Source organism: Eleutherodactylus coqui, chromosome 9 (genome assembly GCF_035609145.1).
Source record: "Eleutherodactylus coqui strain aEleCoq1 chromosome 9, aEleCoq1.hap1, whole genome shotgun sequence".
NCBI classification, from domain to species: domain Eukaryota; kingdom Metazoa; phylum Chordata; class Amphibia; order Anura; family Eleutherodactylidae; genus Eleutherodactylus; species Eleutherodactylus coqui.
Genome location: NC_089845.1, coordinates 33,870,091 through 33,892,077, shown reverse-complemented (window position 1 = coordinate 33,892,077; position 21,987 = coordinate 33,870,091). Strand labels below are relative to the sequence as shown.

General features: G+C 44.7%; 1 protein-coding gene across 1 annotated transcript in view; it reads right to left on the bottom strand.

Annotated features, from left to right (window-relative positions):
* Nucleotides 1-21,987, bottom strand: part of GABBR2 (gamma-aminobutyric acid type B receptor subunit 2) — a 581,362-nt gene that overhangs the window by 35,076 nt on the left and 524,299 nt on the right. Inside the window, exons 14-15 of the mRNA XM_066578831.1 lie at nucleotides 13,526-13,636; nucleotides 10,160-10,384 (exon numbers count right to left, since the gene is read on the bottom strand). Coding sequence (XP_066434928.1) covers nucleotides 10,160-10,384; nucleotides 13,526-13,636 — 336 coding nt within the window. The remainder of the gene's footprint in view (nucleotides 1-10,159; nucleotides 10,385-13,525; nucleotides 13,637-21,987) is intronic.

The window sequence follows — 21,987 nt, the reverse complement described above, 5'->3', positions numbered from 1 at the left end:
ACACCTCGATAGTTGGGAGAGGTTGTTCTTGGAGGATGTTTAGATCCCATTCTTTATTCATAGCCGCATTCTTAGGCTGTGAGCCCACTCCCATGGATGAAAAGCAGCCCTACCAATGAGTGGTCTCAGGATGCGTTACTGTTCACATGACGCAGGACTCATGGTAGCACTTACCTCCTCTTCTGCGGACAATCATTCTTCCAGATGTCCAGAACAGTCCAAAGGGGCTTCATTAGAGAAAATACTGTACAGAGATTGGACTGCAGAGCACTGGCATAAAGTTATTTACATGCAGAGACAGAAAGACTGGAGCGAGCTGACATCCATAGAAGATCTGTACTCCGTTCTCCAAGATACGTGGACAAATTTCCTGCCAAGTTCCTTCCAGTGTGCAAGTGTACCGAGTAAAATTGAGACTGGTTTGCAGTCAAAGATGGTCACACCAAATATTGATGTGATTTATATCTCCCTTTTGTTCAGTCATTTTGCATTTTGTTAACCCCTTAAGGACATGGCCCATTTTGGCCCAAGCCTTTTTTTTCAAATCTGACATGTCACTTTATGTGGTAATAACTTTTGAACACCTTTACTTAACATCATTCTGAGATAGTTTTTTAGTGGCATATTGTAGTTAGTTAGAGGTAAATATTCAGCACTAATTTTTGTCTTTATTAATAAATAAAAGTCAAAATTTACTGGAAATTTGGAAGAAGTCGCCATTTTCAAACTTAGAATTTTTCTCCTTCTAAGGGATTATTCCCACAAGCGTATATCAGCCGGGTTTTTCACACCCGGCCGATATACGCTGGCCCTCCTACTCAACGACTCTCTGCTTCTCTCCTCCCCTCCGAGCGGTTTGCAATGGGAGTGGGTGGGATGGGGGAGGAGCTAAGCCCCCGCCTCTTGTCCATAGCCAGCAATTGGAGTGGGCGGGACAGAGCAGAGCTTAGCACTGCCCCCTTCCTGCCCCCTCCCATTGCAAATGCAGGAGTGGAGGATAGAGGCAGAGAGGTGGTGAGTGGAGGGGAAGGGGAGACTACTTAGATGGAAGCGTATATCGGCCGGATGTGAAAACGCTGGCCGATAAATCCTCGTGGAAATAAGCCCTAAGACAGATAGTCATACACCACAAAATGGTTAATTTTTAACATTTACTATAGGCCTGCTTTACATTGCAATACTTTTTAAGTGTTATTCTATTTTTTAGGACTCTACAAAGTATAGAAGTTTCCCATTTACCAGCAAATTTCTGATTTTTTAAGGACCAATTCAGTTCTGACGTGGATTTTAATCGCTTATATATATCAGAAATCCCCTATGATCCACCCCACTTTAAAAACTGCACCCCTCAAAGCATTCAAAATGGCATTGAGGAAGTTTATTAACCCTTTAGATCTTTCACAGTAATTAAAGAAAAATGCCCTAGAAATTAGGACAGTTCCATTTTTTTTTGCAGATTTTTAATTTAAAACCATTTTTTTCTATAAGACGGCAGGATTAGCAGAGAAACAAAACTCTGGATGTATTACCCGGATTGTGCAGTTTTTAGAAATGCCTCATATGTGGGTCTAAACCGTTTTTGCACGTGGCAGGGCTCAGAAGGGAAGGAGCGTCATTTGGCTATTGGAATATAGATTTTGCTGGAATCATTTTCAGACCCCATGTAGTGTTTATGGCTCCTGAGATATCCACACATTTGAAACACCCTAGAACTGACCCTATTCATCAAAGGGTGTAGTGAGTGTTTTGACCCTACTGGAGGTTTTTTTTTACATTTGAGTTGATTTCAAAACAAAAAATTCCAATGTTTTCAGTAATATGTTGATTTAGACCCATATTTGTAATTTTAGCTAAGGACATAAGGGGAAGAAGCACCCCATGATGTGTTACTCAATTTTGTCCCGAGCACTGAAATGCCCCATATGTGGACGTAAACTGCTGTTGGGGCACATGGCTGGGCTCAGAAGGGAAGGACCGACATGTGGCTTTATGTCTACACTGTGCTGAGTCCATCAGCGTAAAACACTTAATGGCGATTCAATGCAATAATACGATTATAGTTCCCGGGACGTGTGGATATTGTGAGGCACAGGCCGGTTGTGTAGGGGCAAGTTTCACAATGATTAATGGTATCTTTCCTTATCACTCGTTTGTAACAACTTGGAAGCTATTTTGGGTCCTTCCCTTCTTACCAGTAGAAGGTAGAAAGTGTTGCCCTGGTACAATACACGTACCCTCGCTTCCAGAAGTCCTGGGCTCCCCCCTTCCTGGTCCCCAAGTATTGGGCCTTAATGACCTTCTCTTGGAATTAAAGAAAGGTGCATTTTGGTGACATTTTGGTCATCAAACATACTTGCTTTGTAATGACTGAAATCAATATTTTTTGTTTTTGTCCAATATCCATTATTTGGATCAGATTTCATTTTTTCCTGACCCTGGATACCTCCCCCTTTTAGGGGGTTGGTAGGGGTAGGGGGTCAAGTACATATTAAAGATGATTATGAAGGAAAGTCAGATATGGATTATAGATTGCGAAGAGGGGTCAGATACAGATTACGATAGATGATGATCATAGGGGGGCAGATATATATTACACATGATGGTGATGCGGAGGGGTCAGATATAGATTATAGTTAGTGAAGGAGGGTCAGATGTAGATTATAGATGATGATAATGGTGGAGGGTCAGATATAGATTATAGATAGTGAAGACAGGTCAGATATGGATGATGATGATGATGGTGGGGGGTCAGATATAGAAGATAGTAAAGAGGGGTCAGATATAGATTAAAGATGATGATGATACGATGGTGATGATGAGGGGTCAGATATAGATTATAGTTAGTGAAGGAGGGTCAGATCTGTCATTACAGGTAATGATGATGATAGAGGGCCACATAGTGATTATAGATAGTAAAGTGGAACTCCCATAAATATTACAAAAGAGGATGAGTGGTCAGATATTGATTATATATTATGATAAGGGATCTGATATTGATTACCAATGATGGGGGGGTTAGATAGAGTGTTGAAGGGGTGGGAGCTGAAGTGTCTCATTGGGATTGGTTCAGAGTGACACTTTTTTTTGTTCTTGCAAAATTGGTTGTCGGCTGATGTTTCATTTCCATGTCCACAGCCATGTTTCTGAGCTGTGTGAGTAGTAGGATTTGAAGCTACTGCATATTTCTGGTAATGCATTGGCTTAATGACACCCAAATCATTTCAAATTTTGCCCCTTTGTCTAGCCAGCTAGTCAGTGTATCCCAGATTACCCTCGAACTGTTCACTGGCCTCATGACTCCCATCACCAAGCCCACTCACCACATCGTGGGAATAAGACCTACGGAGGCATAATTGGTATAGAAGTGAAAATATATCTGGTTCAGTATTTTTCAGCTGCTGACAGATGAAGGAACATATTAGGCTTGGTTCACACATGGAGGGACGTGCGCCAAAACTGCATGTGGCGTTTATCGTGAAATAGCAATTTTTTTTTGCAATGCGGTTTTGGCTACACAATTTTTACATGCGAAACATGTTTTTTTCTAAACATACTTTATCTGTGAAAAATGAACCTTAGTGCTGATGTACTACCCCAGAGATGGGGTCCCACAGCACTTCTTTCACTGCTGCACTTTAAATGGGTAGATTCTGAGGAGACGATGGATGGTTTTTGTATGTATATATTTGATTATGGGGAAGTAGGTGTGTTTGCTCAATAAAGAGTTAATTGTTGACGTGTGGATTATCTAACAATGTGTGAGTCAGTAGAATGCAACCAAACCCCCTCTCACCCAGTCAATCATCTTAAAATGGCCTAGGGATTGGGCAGTTAGAGTGGCCCTAGCTCAGGATTGGTTGGTGCAGAGAGCATAAAAGGTGCAAAATGGGCGGGGTTAGGCAGTCTAGTCCAGGCTGGGAGAGAATCTAGTCCAGAGGAACCTGAGATAGAGACCGGGGAGTTGCAAGGAGTTTCATCTAAAGTCCAGCCAGCTCCAGAGAGACTGAAGGAGCCCGGGGAGAAAAAGGAAATCCTCTATTCTAAGCCAGTGTGGTGGGTAGAAGAATACAAAGTGTGAGTATGAGCCCAAAATAATTATGGAAAGAAAGAGAGGGAAAGGCTAGAGATGAAAGGAACAGAAGTGAAGTTTTGTTGGAGTGTGAGCTGAGGAGAGAGAGAGATAGAGGGGGAGAAGAGAAACAGAAGAGCACAGGAGAAAGAAGCAAGTCAATAATGTGTCTGCAAAGCATTAGTCAAAGCCAGGGATGAAAGCTGGAAGTGTTGCCACAGGCTCCCTGAGATAGTGTTTCAATGCAATGTCTACTAATGTAATTCAAAGTTATTTTCTACCTCAAGTCAATGTGATTCAGCAATTACTACAAGCGAATGTGAACTGTGTATCTGCTGCAACGTTCCGCAGCTCCCTCTCTCCTCTGTAATAAAGAGTTAAAAACTGCTTTCATCTAAAATCTGTCTCCTGGACTACTTACCCATCGTCCGCAACAGCACTGACGTACCACGCAACTTCCCAAGAGTGTAAGAACCACGACTTTCATTGTTTTTGCTGTATTTAGTTATCCCAATTTGGGCTTATTCTTTTGTCTGGAATGGGTTCTTACCCAAATATGGACTGGCGTCACGAAAAACTATTGTTTGTGGCCCTAGTGGCATAAATCATGATTCCCTAAGTTGGAGGAAAGGGGGGAAGGAGGGGGGGGGGGTCAGGCCACCGTTGACAACCACCTTGTTTACGCCCCAGCTTTCGCCCTGCCGTTGGTCTGCACTCGGTTGGGTCACTGCACTTACTATAGATTTGTCAGGAGGGCCCAGGTTTTATGTGCCCATTTACAGACAAGTGCCCTAAAATGTAACCTTTATCGATATCAAATTAAAATCAAGGGCTACAGGCTAACTAACACGTAAAACAGACAAAGGGCAACGTATAAGTATCACGGTTGGAGAACCCGTCCTACACAACATGCCCTATGGAGGGATCCCTAGATGGGAATATATAGCTTCAAGGAGTAGGAGGAAAATCCCAAGCAAAAAACTCCCTGGCTGGATTGTCTCTAACCCCCACGTCAGAGAGGTGTCCTACTGGAATCTGGCTGTATGCTATGTATCAGGGTTAATTCTGAAAGCAAAGGTGCCAGGATCCAGAGTTTATGTAGGAATAAATCAGGTGTTTCCAATTTCCTATTAGCGCCTGTTTCATAGATTGACTCAGCTTGAACAACGAGTCACCCCAATCCAAGCAGAGATGGTTACTATGATAGAGGATAGCTAACACCATTGATAAACTATACAGAGATAGATTGAAGTTCTCAACAGCATGATTACTTCATGTAATTTATTGTTAAATGGCATTACCATATTGGTTTTGAAGTCCCTGACATCGCGGGACTCTTATCATGATTCCCTCCCATATTTGGAATTGTTTTGCTTGGCTTTATTTGGCATTAGAGTCACACCTTGACAAGTTGTTCCCTAGCAGTTTATAACCCCTATTTAGTATTATTCCCTCCAATTTCTTGATTAGTGTCATCATTGAGGACCTGGGCAAAAAAAGGGAGCGGGGATGCAATAAACAGCATGACCAACACCAGTGGGCACAATGTAATTACAGTCTGAGCCCTACAGAATGATCCACATGTGTAAGTATTATGTCTGGAGGCTCCTTATCATAAGGGATGTGTGTATGGGTCCCCCCTCACAGTGTGAATCATTTATTGCTGCTTAGCTTTATGGGACATTGCTAGGAGCACAGCATCAGCCGTAGGTAGTAGCTGATGGGGGGAATACTTCACCCTAGGGGTTACCGCTCTCCACCTCTATGTGTATATGCCTGATTGGTTGCATTGGGGGGTGTATTCAGGGTGGGCACCTGATTTTAGGGGCAACCAATAGATTTCTCTGGATGATTGTTCCCACTTATCAATGCTTTCTGAATGCTATAGCAACAGGCTCTGATTGGACCTGTCTCCTTTGGAGGCAGGATCATTGACATCATCTGATATCCGCCTTTCGGACTGGACTTTACTTAGCATGGGCTATATAAGACCAGATTAACTCTAGCCCTGCATATGACCGCCACTCCACCATCAGTGTTGGCGGTCATGCTACTATTTTACTTTTCTCCTTTTGCTATTTGTTTGGTTAGGGGATTGTTCCCTTGGTAGGAGATTGTATTAGAACCCAGGGATTATTGTGTCCTCTGGGAATCCTATTATGGAGCTTAAGGTAGCATAGGGTCCTTTTTAGGACATCATCTGTCTGAGCGTGAATCTGTCTTCTTAATTGGACTTGGCATTTTTTAGGAGGCGGAGATTGTTCCTCCTGGGATCACATTCCTTGTTTTGGGTGGGTGATTCTGAACATTAATCGCCAGTCCAAGAGGCAGTCTTTCGATATGAACTATACGATCTTGTAGCACTTGAATCCATCTTTATCAAGACAATTAGGTTCCTGGTGAGTTGTAAGTCCAACAGAAACGCGTTGAACCCACTTGAACCTCCTCATTAACTTTGTCTTTGGCTCAACCATTCCGAGTCAGGGATTAATTCCCGAACTTCAATCTATCTCTATATAGTGTATTAATTGTGTTAGCTATCTTCTATCATAGTAACTATCTCTGCTTGGATTGGGGTGACTTGTTATTCAAGCTGAGTCAATCCACGATCTAGGGATCCTTCCATAGGGAAGGTTGTGGAGAACGGGTTCTCCAACCGTGATACTTATATGCTGTGCTTTGTCTGTGTTATTTGTTAGTCTGTAGCACTTAATTTGATATTAATAAAGGTTACATTTTAGGGGACTCGTCTGTGAATGGGCTGTATTTAAATTCGGGGTCCCTCTGCCTCCGTCAGTTCAAGTTTTATGTGCAGCCCATGGCCTGTGATGCACCTAATACACCACTGAATCTGCATAGTGCTTTATTTCTCAGAGCAGAAGTATGTGCTTCCGAGCAGTTCTTCCTACTGAATGAACATGGTGCTTCAACCACATTTCCCTAACCTTGGACATTTATGAGTTGCAGAATTTAGTTTTCCGATTAGTCTCTCAGCTGTAACCAAAAATGCACACACCCTACTCCTCCAGAGGTATCAATCTGTATATCGATCTCGTAGAAGTTGCTATTTCATACATTGTGTCCATTTAAAACACAAACCAACAAACCACATCTATACTGTAGTAATAACAGCAACGTAACAGCCCACAAGCACCATGGGAGTTAGCAATGCAAAGTTAATCTATTATTCTTCATACTAGTTGCAGTGGAAGGCTCGGCTACAACATGGAGTCACACATACAGTGGCAATCAAAATTATTTGTCCCCCTTTGCAAATTAGGTTTATTTGAAAAATGTACAAAAATGACTCCTGCAAAAAGGACTCCTGCAGTCCTTGAATTATTTAACCCCTTTATGACAAGTGTCTTTAGCACTTAGTAGAGACCCTTTTGCTGTTATGACCGGCTACAAATGTGATGCATAACCAGACAGGAGCCCCTGACAGCGTTCCTGAGGAATCTTAGCCCGTTCCTCATGGACAATGGCCTCCAGTTCAGTAATATTCTTAGGTTGGCTTGCTGCAACCGTCTTCTTCACATCCCACCAAAGATTTTCTATCCATCTTGTCCTCCACAAGCTGTAGGTTTCCAGTGCCAGAGGAAGCAAATCAGCCCCAGAGCATCCCTGAGCCATCGCCATGATTCACTGTAGGCAGGGGGTTCTTTTCAGCATAAGCTTCACTTTTACTGCTCCAGACATACTGACCTATAGGCCCGAAAAGTTCTAGTTTTGTTTCATTGCTCCACAGAAGAGAATCCCCAAACACCTGGAATTTTTAAAAAGTTTTGGGCATATTGGAGCCAACTTTTCTTTTGTTGTGGGTCAGTGGAGGTCTATGTCTTGGGGTTCTGGCATGAAGACCTTCAGCCTTTAGTATGTAACTTAGGCCTCATGCACATGAGCTTGGTTTACACGCTGCAGTGTGTAAACCATGCTTCTATAGCAACCAGTAGATTGCTATGGAAGCGCTCACACATAGCTTTTTTATCAGTGCAGAATCTGCACTGGTAAAAAAGATAGGACAGCGACTGCCAACTCGCCTGTCAGCTCCGTGCTGCAGTGCTGACCATGATGCTGACCTCGCCTACAGGAGCCACGGCAGCACTCTGCCTGCAGCACGGACATGTAAATGGACTGCTCCACGGAGCGCAGAGCAGCTTGTTTACTGCAGAATTCCTGCATGTCAGCAGCATGGTTTTCACGCTGCTGTAGCAAAATGTAAACACGCTCGTGTAAACTAAAATCTCAGTGCCTGCTGTCAGGCTGCTGGTCTTTTTTAGTCACTTAAGAGTTTTTGATTAGCTGCCTCTTCAGGAATCTGTTGGCAGCTGTTGATAGCTTCCTCTTTCTGCCACATCCAGGCACTGTAGCCAGTGTGCCTTTTAATTTTGAACTTGTGAACTATTCTTCCAAGTGTATCTCTTGGAACATTCAGGCCGGCTGCACAAAACCCCGCGTACCTGATTTTCCGCTAGATAATGACGTGATTACCTGTGACCTATTGACAATGTCAATTGCAGATAGGCTGCGGGTCGGACGGCTTCCATTGGCTTCCATGGAAGCTGTCCGTGCGAAGTCCGCACAAAAATAGAACATGCTGCGATTTTATTTCCGCTCACGGAAATCAAAATTGCTGTACACCTGCAAATGTTCTATTCTTTCAATAGATACAGAATACTGCGGATCGTCTGCGCGGGTGATGATCGCGGATTCTACAATTCAAATCCGGTCATGTGCCACTGGCCTTAGTGCTCTGTTATATTTTTGTATTCTTTTTTCTTGTTTGTGCAAGAGAATGATCTTTTTTCTAAACTTTCTGGACCTAACCATTTTTCTAACATGCAATCAAATGTCACAGCTAACAAATCCCTAGCCAGTCCGGTATTTGATGGGTTTTACCTCAAACACACCTGATACAACTATTGAAGGCCTTGATTAGTTGCATCAGGTGTTCTTGAGGCAACACCTGATTTGCAAATGTGTGCTTTTATGAGGGATTATATACATACTTTCAGCCCTTTTTTTTTGCAAACAGCTGAAAGTATGTGATTTGGTAAATAAACCTAATTTGCAATGAGGGCTGAATAATTTTGATTGCACCTGTAATTAGCCCATGGCTGTACATCATATAATACATTACCTAAAATTCATATTTTAGTAGCAGCAAGAAAAATGTATGATGGTACAACGGATAAAGGATAATGAAGAAAAAATGTTAACAAGAACATTGTAAGAAGACAGATTAAGGGCTTATATTGGCTTGGTTTTCATGCCTGGCTGATATATGCTATCCCTCTCTGCAGGGGGAAGAGGTGGGCCAAGCTGGGAGCAGTGCACTGAGCTCCCACCCTCTCTCCGCCCCTCATCACTGTTTGCAGGGGGGGGATAGGGGTGGAGCTAAGGTCAGCCATTGAAAATAGTGGTGAAGGGTGGAGAGGTGGCAGGAGCTTAGTGCATTGCCTCCTCCCCCTACAGAGAGAGACATTGTATATCCGCTAGGCGTGAAAACACGGCCAATATACGCATGTCGGAATAAGCCCTAAATAAGTGTCCAAATAAGATAAGACAATTCATTAAAGGGAAGTAAGATTTGGGGTTAGCGGCATAAACCGATTGTGGCTGAGACTCCACCCCTCGTGTCAGGCGATCGCTGCATGATCTTGTCAATAAAGTCAGTATGATCATGCAGCTATTGGCGGCCATGGCTTGGGCAGAGTCTCAACTGCAAGCCGTTTTCCATAAGTGGGAATGCATCCCAAGTCAGGATTCCCTGAATGCTAGAAGAGTTCATTGATGGATTTACGAGTAATGGATGTTGTCACCATTAGTGTAACAAGCCCAGATAAAGTACTAATGATGACTTTCATGTGTCGTGATGCAGTTCTGACATTTTCTGTCTTTTTAGATTGTAACTGTAGAGGTTAACACTCAATTGTATGAATGGGAGCTGAGCTTTACTGGTCTTTAACATGTCATTGGAAATCTAGGTCACAACGCATTGCATGTTATTGCATATTAAAGGCTGAAAGGAAAAAATGATCACAGAGCAAAATGACATGATATATAGAGGCAGAAGATGAAATAACTTACCTTTGGCACAAAAACTAGACAGAGTGTGATGGTGCTGCAGAATATGATGACTAAAGCCACAATACAGAACTGGACGTTGGGTTGGTCTTTGGTGAGAAAGGAGACTGCGGCTCCTATAATACACATAATGCCCACGTTGTACACACTCATTCCTATATACTTGCTGTCATTCAGTGCTGGGATGCTCACATTCCGGGTTTCCCAGGCCAAAAAGCAACCAAACAACTAAAGGGAAAAAAAGACAAATAAAATACTTTTTAAAAAAATATGTTTCTATTATTTTTTTTACCCTTGTAACAAACCCAAAAATGTCCAAAAAGGACTGCAGAAATGTATCATTAAAACAATGTTTATTGAGAATTTCAAATACAGTGATGCCTTGGGTTAAGAGTGCATCAGCTTACAAGCTTTTTGATTTGAGAGCAGGCTCTCTCCTGAATTTTTGCTCTGATTTAAGAGCAAAAACATGGGTTACAAGCCTTGCTCTCAATGGAGCCGCCACTGCTGCCAGCTGCCCCACTAAAAGCAATGGCCTGCCCGCAACCCCTGCGGTGATTTTCGGGGAAGGGCTTTAAATATAAGCCCTTCCCTGAAAATCTTCCCTAGCTGTAGTAAAAAATATACACTCCCCTGTCCGCCGTTGCCGGGGCTCAGGCATGTCTAGACACTGCTTGTTCTCCCTGCATTTTTAATCCCCACCTTCTGAAAAGCTTCAGAGCAGTGCAGGGAGAACAAGTGGCGGATAGACGCGCCTGGGCCCCGGCAGACAGGTGAGTATATGTTTAAATAATTTTTTTACTACAGCTGGGGATGATTTTTCAGGGAAGGGCTTATATTTAAAGCCCTTCCCCAAAAGTCACTAAGGGTGTGCCGGCATCCTATTGCTTTCAATGGGGCAACGCCATCACCATTGAAATCAGTGGGAGAGCTTTGCGATCCAGAACAGAATAATGGCTTTTCCATTCATTTCAATGGGGAAAATTGATTTGACTTACGAGTGTTTTGGGTTAAGAGCTCTGTCATGGAACAAATTAAACTCTTAACCCAAGGCACCACTGTATAATAAACGCATTTTAAAGACAGGACATAAGGTAAAATGCAGCATCAATACAAGGGAAATCTATCCCCTCCGGTCACACATATAAGGAGTTGCCAAAGAAAATCATTCTTATATAAACCTACAATAGGAGCAACCAAGCTCAATGTCATGCATATACAAGTGTTACTACATGACCGAGGATCTGGAAATCCCTGCGCCCCAACGTGCACATTTCTCCCTTAGCTTCGTCCAGGGTGAAGGTATCCCTGCGGTTCCAGAATCTCTTGGGAGTCTTTGTATTATATTTTGAATAAATATTTATATTACCGTATATACTTGAGTATAAGCCCAGTTTTTCAGTACATTTTTTAATGCTGAAAAAGCCCCCCTCGGCTTATACTCGAAAAAACAACAAAAACCCACCTGCAATACTCACCTCCCAATCTGCATCTGTGTCCCCGGCACGATGGTCTCCCCAGCGGTGCCACAAGCTGCTTGAGAATTCTCCCTGCTGTCATCTTCCTGGTTAGCTTTGAATTCTTCCGCCGTCAGCGCTGTGTAAGTAAGTGCTGTGATTGGATCAAGCGCCGGCCAATCACAGCCAGCGCTCGATCATTCACAGCCATTCAGTGAATGACCTCACTGAATGGCTGTGATTGGTTTATCGAGCGCCGGCTGTGACAGGCTGGCGCTCAATCCAATCACAGCGCTTACTTACACCGCACTGACGGCGGGGGAATTGAAAACCGAGCAGAGCGATGAGAGCGGGGAGAAGTCTGAAGCAGCTTGCTGCACTGCCGGGGAGATCATTGCGCTAGGGACACAGACGGCGGCTGGGAGGTGAGTATTGCGGATTTTTTTTAACCTAGTATATACTCGAGTTTGCTAGACTTATAGTCGAGTCAATAAGTTTTACCAGTGGTAAAACGTATTCACTCAGCTTATACTCGGATCGGCTCTTACTCGAGCATATACGGTACTTTAATTTAGTTTATTTGAATGTATTTTTCTGTATAACTTACAAATTGCAAAGTGCGTCCAAATGATATTGTAGAATCTGCACAGCGTGATATCTACTGATATCAGGGTATTCACATTGTGCATTACATGCGCAATATACGCATGCATAATACGTGGTAAATGACGGCATTGAAAGTACAATGATTTCCATTGTTCCACTTACACTTGCGTATATTTATTGCGTGTGTAACGTGCGTAAAAAAGAGCGCAGCGTGTTCTATTTTCCTGCTTATTACATACTAATGAGCCCTATTGGTCTGTATGGGTGCATTTGGAACCCAGTGTATACGGCTATATTGCACGCAGACGGCGCTCGTGTAAAAGAGCTCTGAGTTGTACTTTTTAATGGTACCATTTTTTTGATCCGTGTTTTTATTTTTAAGGTAAGATTAGCTATTTTCACCATGTTTTTTTGTATTGTTTTATGGCATGCAGCATGCAGGGAATATAATGTACTAACTTGACTAAAAAAAAAAAAATTCAAATAGTAAAGTGGAAAAGGTGGGGTTTCAACAATTTTACTTTTTTACAATTTTTTTATACTTTTGTCCCTGTTATTTTTGTCCCACTAGGGGACTTGAATCTCACCATCTTTTATCATTCTTATAATACACTGCTATACTTTAGTATAGCAGTGTATTATGAAGTCTATGAAACTCAGCTACACAGACTTTAGCTGGCAGACCTGGAGGAGCCATATTCAAGCCTTTGGGTGCCATAGCAACCCATCGGAGTCTTAAGACAATTGAATTGGGTGAGCAAAGTGAAAATGAATGCACTTGGGTCAGCTTTAAACAGGCAAGAAAATAGTGTGAGATTTGTACATTTTAAGATGCACAAACATGAACCCCATGAGTGGTGTTTCCCCACATGGCACCGTGATGCTATGCGAGAAACAAATCGCAGAATGTTCTATCTGGCTGTGTGATCTCGCATCGCAGCCCCATTTCTTTCAATGAGGCAATAGGAGGAACTCCGCAATCCTCTTCCGTGACAGCCACGGCGGGGGATTCCCTACATCCCCGAGTGATGCAAGGCTGTTTCACATAAAAATGCCTCGCATCCCTTGGTATTTCACATGGCGGGGAGCACGATATGGGGTGGGGTTCACGTCCCCCGTATCGCGCTCGCCCACGTGAAGTTAGCCTAAATGTGTTAAACAAACTTACTGATGAACTTTTTTTGATGTTTAATTTAAAAATAGCAGGAAAACAGGATGACTAGTTTTATAAAAATCAATAGGGAATCATAATTTGCTCCGCACATTCATTTTACATCTACTAACTTTTTAGTTTGACCTCACTTACCATAAGAAGCCCTTTATAGGCATAAACAATTCCAAGCCAAATTGTCATGTGAGTGTTCTCACAATGCTCCAGAAACGGAAGAATGGCAATGTCTCTCCCCGCGGGATCCGGCTGAAAGGAGACATAATATATATGTGATTTATACAGTATCTTAACCCTTTCATGCAAGTCATACAAGTGTTCAATGAGTGAGCCCACGCTATACCCGCTGGGCTTCAGCTGCATTATACCAGACATGGAATGGGCCTGGTATTGCAGTACATTGCACTGCTTTTTAAGAAAATGGAAAATCAAAACAGAAAAGATTTAAAACCGATCCCACTGATCAAACTTTAACCCAATATTGCAATCCAATATTGGAGTCAGGGTTTCCTAGGGGGCTTTCTCTTTCTGCCATTATACAATGGCGCCATCTGCTGGCTAGAGCCAGTACTGCGGTATGCGACATGCTGGAGAGGCCCCTGACAACAGAGCGGCCAGTAATCTACAGTAAGAATACCCTGCCGGACGTCTTCCGACATTGGAGCTGAACAGCCTTCAATCAGAATGTCTTCAGATGTCAGACAGTGGATTGAAAAGGGTTAAAAGAGAGGCAGTGTTGGTGTATATAGCGTTCAGGTATGTATTGCAGGTTTATCCACCTGTAAAGAGCCCCAGCAGTGCTTCTTCTTTATTAGTATATAAGGACTTTGACTCTATAAACTTTTTTAGTACATTGTACAAGCAATCAAATGATCACAAATTCAAGTCCCTTGTGGGGACTATTAAAAACTGTAAAAATAAGCTTAATAAAATTATTTTAAAATATTTAAGGAAATACAAGTTAAAAATGTTAAAAAAAAACATTTTTAAATAAAATAAAAAAGATCTAAAAATTAGGGAAAATTGGCATCGCAGCGCCCATAAACATTTGAAGCATTCATTCATGCCATTATTTATCCCAGATGGTGAATGCTGGTAAAAAAATAAATAAATGACACATTACCAAAATTGCATTTTTTGGTCGCAAGGCCTCTTAATAAAAGTTAAAAGTGATCAAAAAGACTTATGTACCTTATATTGGTATCAGTAAAACCCACAACTTGTGCCGTGAAAAAAAGGCTCTCATACAACCCTATCAATGAAACATGTAAGAAGCGTTCTGGCCGCAGAATATGGAGATCGACAGAAATGTATCTTCTACAAAGGGAATTTTGTGTTCTATAAGTGGTAAAACTTAAAAATGATAAACGTTTGTCATCGGCATAACTGTACCGACCGACAGGATCAAGTTAGTTGTGCCAGACCATGAACACTGGAAATACTAATCTGAAAGAACAAGGGCTCAACTGACTTTTTTTTTTTCATTACACCCCACTTAAAAATATATAAACTTTTTTAAGAACATTATGTGGTATATTAAATGGCTCCTTTATAAAATACAACCTGCCCCACAGCCCTCGTATGACTGTCGATGGAGACAAAATCCTAGTTCTTTGAAAACTTCAGCAATGAAACAGAAAATCTTAAAGTGGCATGGGCGTTAAGTTAAACTTTGCTGATCTGTACACAAGGCTTCTTTCCCACGAGCATATATCGGCCGGTGCTTTCACGGCTGGCCGATATACGCTATCATCTGGGGCGTAGAAGCTCGTGAATGGGCGCACAAATCTAACGTTTGTGCACCCGTTCACAGGCATGGGCCCCGGCGCATATGCGCCGAGGTCACCATGCCGTTGCCCCTTTTCCCTTCCTCCCCATCGCAGTCTCACCTCTGCTCTCCTCCCTGCTCGTTCTTTGCAATAGGAGGGGTTGGGAAGGAGCTAAGCACTGGCCCATCCCACCTCCTCCCATTGATGGCTATGGACAAGGGGCGGGAGAGGGTGGGAGCTTAGCTCCGCCCATGTCCTGCCCCTTGTCAGCAGCCAGCAATGGGAGGAGGCAGGATGGGCCAATGCTTAGTTCTGCCGCCCGTCCCGCCCCCTCCCATTGCAAAGAACAAGCGGGGAGGAGAGCAGAGATGAGACTGTGATGGGGGGGGGGGGGGGGAGCAGAGGGAGGGAGTTTAGCAGCCATGCTGCTAAACTCCCTCCCACCTCCGGTCGCTGTCATGGGCTCCCATAGAAGCCAATGCAACGATCAACGTATTCTCACCCAAAAGATAGTTCCAGGACTATCTTTTGGGCTTGACGTAAAAATGCCCGGCGCTATATTGGCCTGGTTGGGCGCTTTTTTATGGAGGAATACCGCCATATGATCTGATGCATTGGAATCCAATGCATCAGATCACAGCGTATATCAGCCGGCCGTGAAAAGGTCCGGCTGGTATATGTTCATGGGAAAGACCCCTAAGTGTCCGATCCAGAGTCTAACGTGATTGGCAGCGCCTACCATTTCATTCATACTGAAAGTGAGCATATCCATTTTCAATTTTATTGCAATTTCAGTTGTTATCATTGCACATCAGGTCAATGAATAAGGTCAAATAGGTTGATGTCAAGAAGAAATACACCCTATAGGCAAATGATTTACTCCAAGGTCAGAGGAGCAGTATACATAGAATCTAAGGATATACAGAAATGTCTCATTTCCTTTTGCAGCCACTGTTTTCTTGGGCTCTATTCACATGTGGCACCATTTGGAGCCTCTGGCACAGATCTGGCATAAAATCCTGGCCAATAAATTGTGCAGCATGCTGCTGTGTTTGGTCCCTGTTATAGACATTGGAGTCCATTAGGCACTGTTTTTTCCCATGATGGCATAGGGAAGAAGAATGCTCCAGTTTACATGGGAACATACTGATTCCAGTATGAGGCACACTTGGAGCATCATTTTTCATTAGCAAATGGAGAGAACTAACTTTTTGGAGTTATGGCTATACAGTAAGTGGTCTCCAATAAGCTGAATTTTTCTACAAGTTTGTATAGGCAAATAAGTAAAATGGAACAATACTTCTACAGCGCCACCTTTTGGATGGCAGCATTCCTTCAAATCAATGTACGACTGTTTAACAAGTCTGTAAAACAATGATTGGGACTAGGAAACCAAGCCAGAATCCATTACACAGACAGCTGTTTCGGGGTGTTTGCCCCTCATCAATCTGCAGTAGGTTTCTGGCATGGCTGGTAAGAGCCCTGTGATGTGGGTCAAGAGGGGTGTCGTCTCAATTTTGTATAGATAGTTGTTATATCCATTGCAAGTCAAAGGTGAAGACTTTCTAACCCCTTAATGACACGGCCTATTTTGGCGTTGAGGACCAAGTGATTTTCGGTATTTTTTTAACTCCATTTTTCAAAAGCCATAACTTTTTACTTTTCCATCGACACGGCCGTATAAGGGCTTGTTTTTTGTGTGGCGAACTGTAGTTTTTATTGGTACCATGTTTGGGTACATAGACTATGTTGTAAAACTTTTATTATTTTTTTATGATCGTAGGGAGAGAAAACGCATCAATTCTGCCAGAGTTTTTTTTTTTTTTTCAAAAGCGTTAATTATGCAACATAAATGACACTACATTTTTTTCTGCGGGTCGGTACGGTTACAACGATACCAAAATTCTTATATTTTTTTAGGTTTTTCCACTTTTCCACAATAAAAACCCTTTTTTTGGAAATTATTTTTTTCTAAACTCACTGCATTCAAAGTCCTGTAACTTTTTTATTTTTTCATGGACGGAGCTCTCTGAGGGCTTATTTTTTTGCGAGACGAGCTGTAATTTTTTTTGGTACCATTTTGGGGTACACACATTTTTTTGGATCACTTTTATTGAGTTTTTTGGGAGGCAAAATGCTAAAAATTAGCATTTAGCCTCAGTTTTTAAGCATTTTTTAATGCTTTTTGCCGTGCAGGATAATAAGCACATTCAATGTATTGTAAGCGTTGTTACGGATGCGTCGATACCAAATATGTGGGATTATTAATTTCTCTACATTTTTTTATACTAATATGAGAAAAAGCATTAAAATTAGAGATGAGCGAACACCAAAATGTTCGGGTGTTCGTTATTCGTAACGAACTTCCCGTGATGCTCGAGGGTTCGTTTCGAACAACGAACCCCATTGAAGTCAATGGGCGACCAGAACATTTTTGTATTTCGCCGATGCTCGCTAAGGTTTTCATGTGTGAAAATCTGGGCAATTCAGGAAAGTGATGGGAATGACACAGTGACGGATAGGGCAGGCGAGGGGCTACATGTTGGGCTGCATCTCAAGTTCCCAGGTCCCACTATTAAGCCACAATACCGGCAAGAGTGGGCCCCCCCCCCTCCCAACAACTTTTACTTCTGAAAAGCCCTCATTAGCATGGCATACCTTTGCTAAGCACCACACTACCTCCAACAAAGCACAATCACTGCCTGCATGACACTCCACTGACACTTCTCCTGGGTTACATGCTGCCCAAACGGCCCCCCTCCCCCCCACAGCGCACACCAAAGTGTCCCTGCGCAGCCTTCAGCTGCCCTCATGCCACACCACGCTCATGTCTATTTAGAATTGCGTCTGCCATGACGAGGGACCGCAGGCACACACTGCAGAGGTTGGCACGGCTAGGCAGCGACCCTCTTTAAAAGTGGCGGAGCGATAGCCCACAATGCTGTACAGAAGCAATGATAAATAGAATCCTGTGCCACCGCCATCAGGAGCTGCACACGTGGGCATAGCAATGGGGAACCTATGTGCCACACACTATTCATTCTGTCAAGGTGTCTGCATGCCCCAGTCAGACCGGGCTTTTTAATTCATAGACACAGGCAGGTACAACTCCCTATTGTGAAGTCCCTGTCGACCCACAGCATGGGTGGCTCCCTGGAACCCACCGGCGGTACACAGAAATATCCCATTGCATTGCCCAACACAGCTGAGGTAGTAATGTCGTGCTTAATGCAGGTGGGCTTCGGCCCACACTGCATGCCCCAGTCTGACTGGGGTTCTTTATAAGTGTACAGATGTAGTAAAAACTCCGTGTGCACCTACAGCATGGGTGGGTGCCAGGAAGCCACCGGCGGTACATAGAAATATCCCATTGCATTGCCCAACACAGCTGAGGTAGTAATGTTGTGCTTAACCCTTTCCAATCCAATTTGTATATGGTTTTCCTAGGGGGCTTACTCTTTTTCTGCTGTTATACAACGGCGCTATATGCTGGCTAAAGCCAGTACTGCATGAGCTGACACGTAGGATAGGCTCCGACAGCAGAGAGGCTGGCAATATACAGTAAGAGAACCCCGACGGACGTCTACCAACAACGGAGCTGTACAGCCTTAAACCCTAATGTCTTCACAGGTCACACAGTGGACTGGAAAGGGTTAATGCAGGTGGGTTTCGGCCCACACTGCATGCCCCAGTCAGACTGGGGTTCTTTACAAGTGGACACATGTAGGTTTAACTCCCTGTGGACCCACTGCCTGGGTGGGTGCCAGGAAGCCACCGGCGGTACATAGAAATATCCCATTGCATTGCCCAACACAGCTGAGGTAGTAATGTCGTGCGTAATACAGGTGGGCTTCGGCCCACACTGCATGCCCCAGTCAGACGGGTTCTTTAGAAGTGTACAGAAGTATTAAAAACTCAGTGTGCACCTACAGCATGGGTGGCTCCCTGGAACCCACCGGCGGTACACAAAAATATCCCATTGCATTGCCCAACACAGCTGAGGTAGTAATGTCGTGCGTAATGCAGGTGGGCTTCGGCCCACACTGCATGCCCCAGTCAGACTGGGGTTCTTTACAAGTGGACACATGTAGGTTTAACTCCCTGTGGACCCACTGCCTGGGTGGGTGCCAGGAAGCCACCGGCGGTACATAGAAATATCCCATTGCATTGCCCAACACAGCTGAGGTAGTAATGTCGTGCGTAATACAGGTGGGCTTCGGCCCACACTGCATGCCCCAGTCAGACGGGTTCTTTAGAAGTGTACAGAAGTATTAAAAACTCAGTGTGCACCTACAGCATGGGTGGCTCCCTGGAACCCACCGGCGGTACACAAAAATATCCCATTGCATTGCCCAACACAGCTGAGGTAGTAATGTCGTGCGTAATGCAGGTGGGCTTCGGCCCACACTGCATGCCCCAGTCAGACTGGGGTTCTTTACAAGTGGACACATGTAGGTTTAACTCCCTGTGGACCCACTGCCTGGGTGGGTGCCAGGAAGCCACCGGCGGTACATAGAAATATCCCATTGCATTGCCCAACACAGCTGAGGTAGTAATGTCGTGCGTAATACAGGTGGGCTTCGGCCCACACTGCATGCCCCAGTCAGACGGGTTCTTTAGAAGTGTACAGAAGTATTAAAAACTCAGTGTGCACCTACAGCATGGGTGGCTCCCTGGAACCCACCGGCGGTACACAAAAATATCCCATTGCATTGCCCAACACAGCTGAGGTAACGTCAGCTGTAATGCAGGTGGGCTAAAAATTAATTTGATTACACTGTAGGCGAGGGCCCACAAAAATTGCTGTATCAACAGTACTAATGTACATCCCAAAAATTGGCCATGGCCAGCCAAGAGGGCAGGTGAAACCCATTAATCGCTTTGGTTAATGTGGCTTAAGTGGTAACTAGGCCTGGAGGCAGCCCAGTGTAACGAAAAATTGGTTCAAGTTAAAGTTCCAATGCTTTTAAGCGCATTGAAACTTATAAAAATTGTTCAGAAAAATTATTTGAGTGAGCCTTGTGGCCCTAAGAAAAATTGCCCGTTCAGCGTGATTACGTGAGGTTTCACGAGGAGGAGCAGGAGGAGGAGGAGGAGGAATATTAGACACAGATTGATGAAGCACAAATGTCCCCGTTTTGGATGGTGAGAGAGAACGTAGCTTCCATCCGCGGGTGCAGCCTACGTATTGCTTACGTATCGCTGCTGTCCGCTGGTGGAGAACAGAAGTCTGGCGAAATCCAGCCTTTGTTCATCTTGATGAGTGTTAGCCTGTCGGCACTGTCGGTTGACAAGCGGCTACGCTTATCGGTGATGATTCCCCCAGCCGCACTAAACACCCTCTCCGACAACACGCTAGCCGCAGGACAAGCAAGCACCTCAAGGGCATACAGGGCTAGTTCAGGCCACGTGTCCAGCTTCGACACCCAGTAGTTGTAGGGGGCAGAGGCGTCACCAAGGATGGTCGTGCGATCCGCTACGTACTCCCTCACCATCCTTTTGCAGTGCTCCCGCCGACTCAGCCGTGACTGGGGAGCGGTGACACAGTCTTGGTGGGGAGCCATAAAGCTGGCCAGGCCCTTAAAGACTGTTGCACTGCCTGGGATGTACATGCTGCTCGATCTACGCACATCCCCTGCAACATGGCCCTCGGAACTGCGCCTTCTGCCACTAGCGCTGTCGGCTGGGAATTTTACCATCAGCTTGTCCGCAAGGGTCCTGTGGTATAGCAACACTCTCGAACCCCTTTCCTCTTCGGGAATCAGAGTGGGCAGGTTCTCCTTATACCGTGGATCGAGCAGTGTGTACACCCAGTAATCCGTAGTGGCCAGAATGCGTGCAACGCGAGGGTCACGAGAAAGGCATCCTAACATGAAGTCAGCCATGTGTGCCAGGGTACCTGTACGCAACACATGGCTGTCTTCACTAGGAAGATCACTTTCAGGATCCTCCTCCTCCTCCTCCTCCTCAGGCCATACACGCTGAAAGGATGACAGGCAATCAGCCGGTGTACCGTCAGCAGCGGGCCAAGCTGTCTCTTCCCCCTCCTCCTCATCCTCCTCATGCTCCTCCTCCTCCTCCTGTACGCGCTGAGAAATAGACAGGAGGGTGCCCTGACTATCCAGCGGCATACTGTCTTCCCCCGCCCCCGTTTCCGAGCGCAAAGCAGCTGCCTTTATGGTTTGCAGGGAATTTCTCAAGATGCATAGCAGAGGAATGGTGACGCTAATGATTGTAGCATCGCCGCTCACCACCTGGGTAGACTCCTCAAAATTACCAAGGACATGGCAGATGTCTGCCAACCAGGCCCACTCTTCTGAAAGGAATTGAGGAGGCTGACTCCCACTGCGCCGCCCATGTTGGAGTTGGTATTCGACTATAGCTCTACGCTGTTCATAGAGCCTGGCCAACATGTGGAGCGTAGAGTTCCACCGTGTGGGCACGTCGCACAGCAGTCGGTGCACTGGCAGCTTAAAGTGATGTTGCAGGGTGCGCAGGGTGGCAGCGTCCGTGTGGGACTTGCGGAAATGTGCGCAGAGCCGGCGCGCCTTTACGAGCAGGTCTGACAAGCGTGGGTAGCTTTTCAGAAAGCGCTGAACCACCAAATTAAAGACGTGGGCCAGGCATGGCACGTGCGTGAGGCTGCCGAGCTGCAGAGCCGCCACCAGGTTACGGCCGTTGTCACACACGACCATGCCCGGTTGGAGGCTCAGCGGCGCAAGCCAGCGGTCGGTCTGCTGTGTCAGACCCTGCAGCAGTTCGTGGGCCGTGTGCCTCTTATCGCCTAAGCTGAGTAGTTTCAGCACGGCCTGCTGACGCTTGCCCACCGCT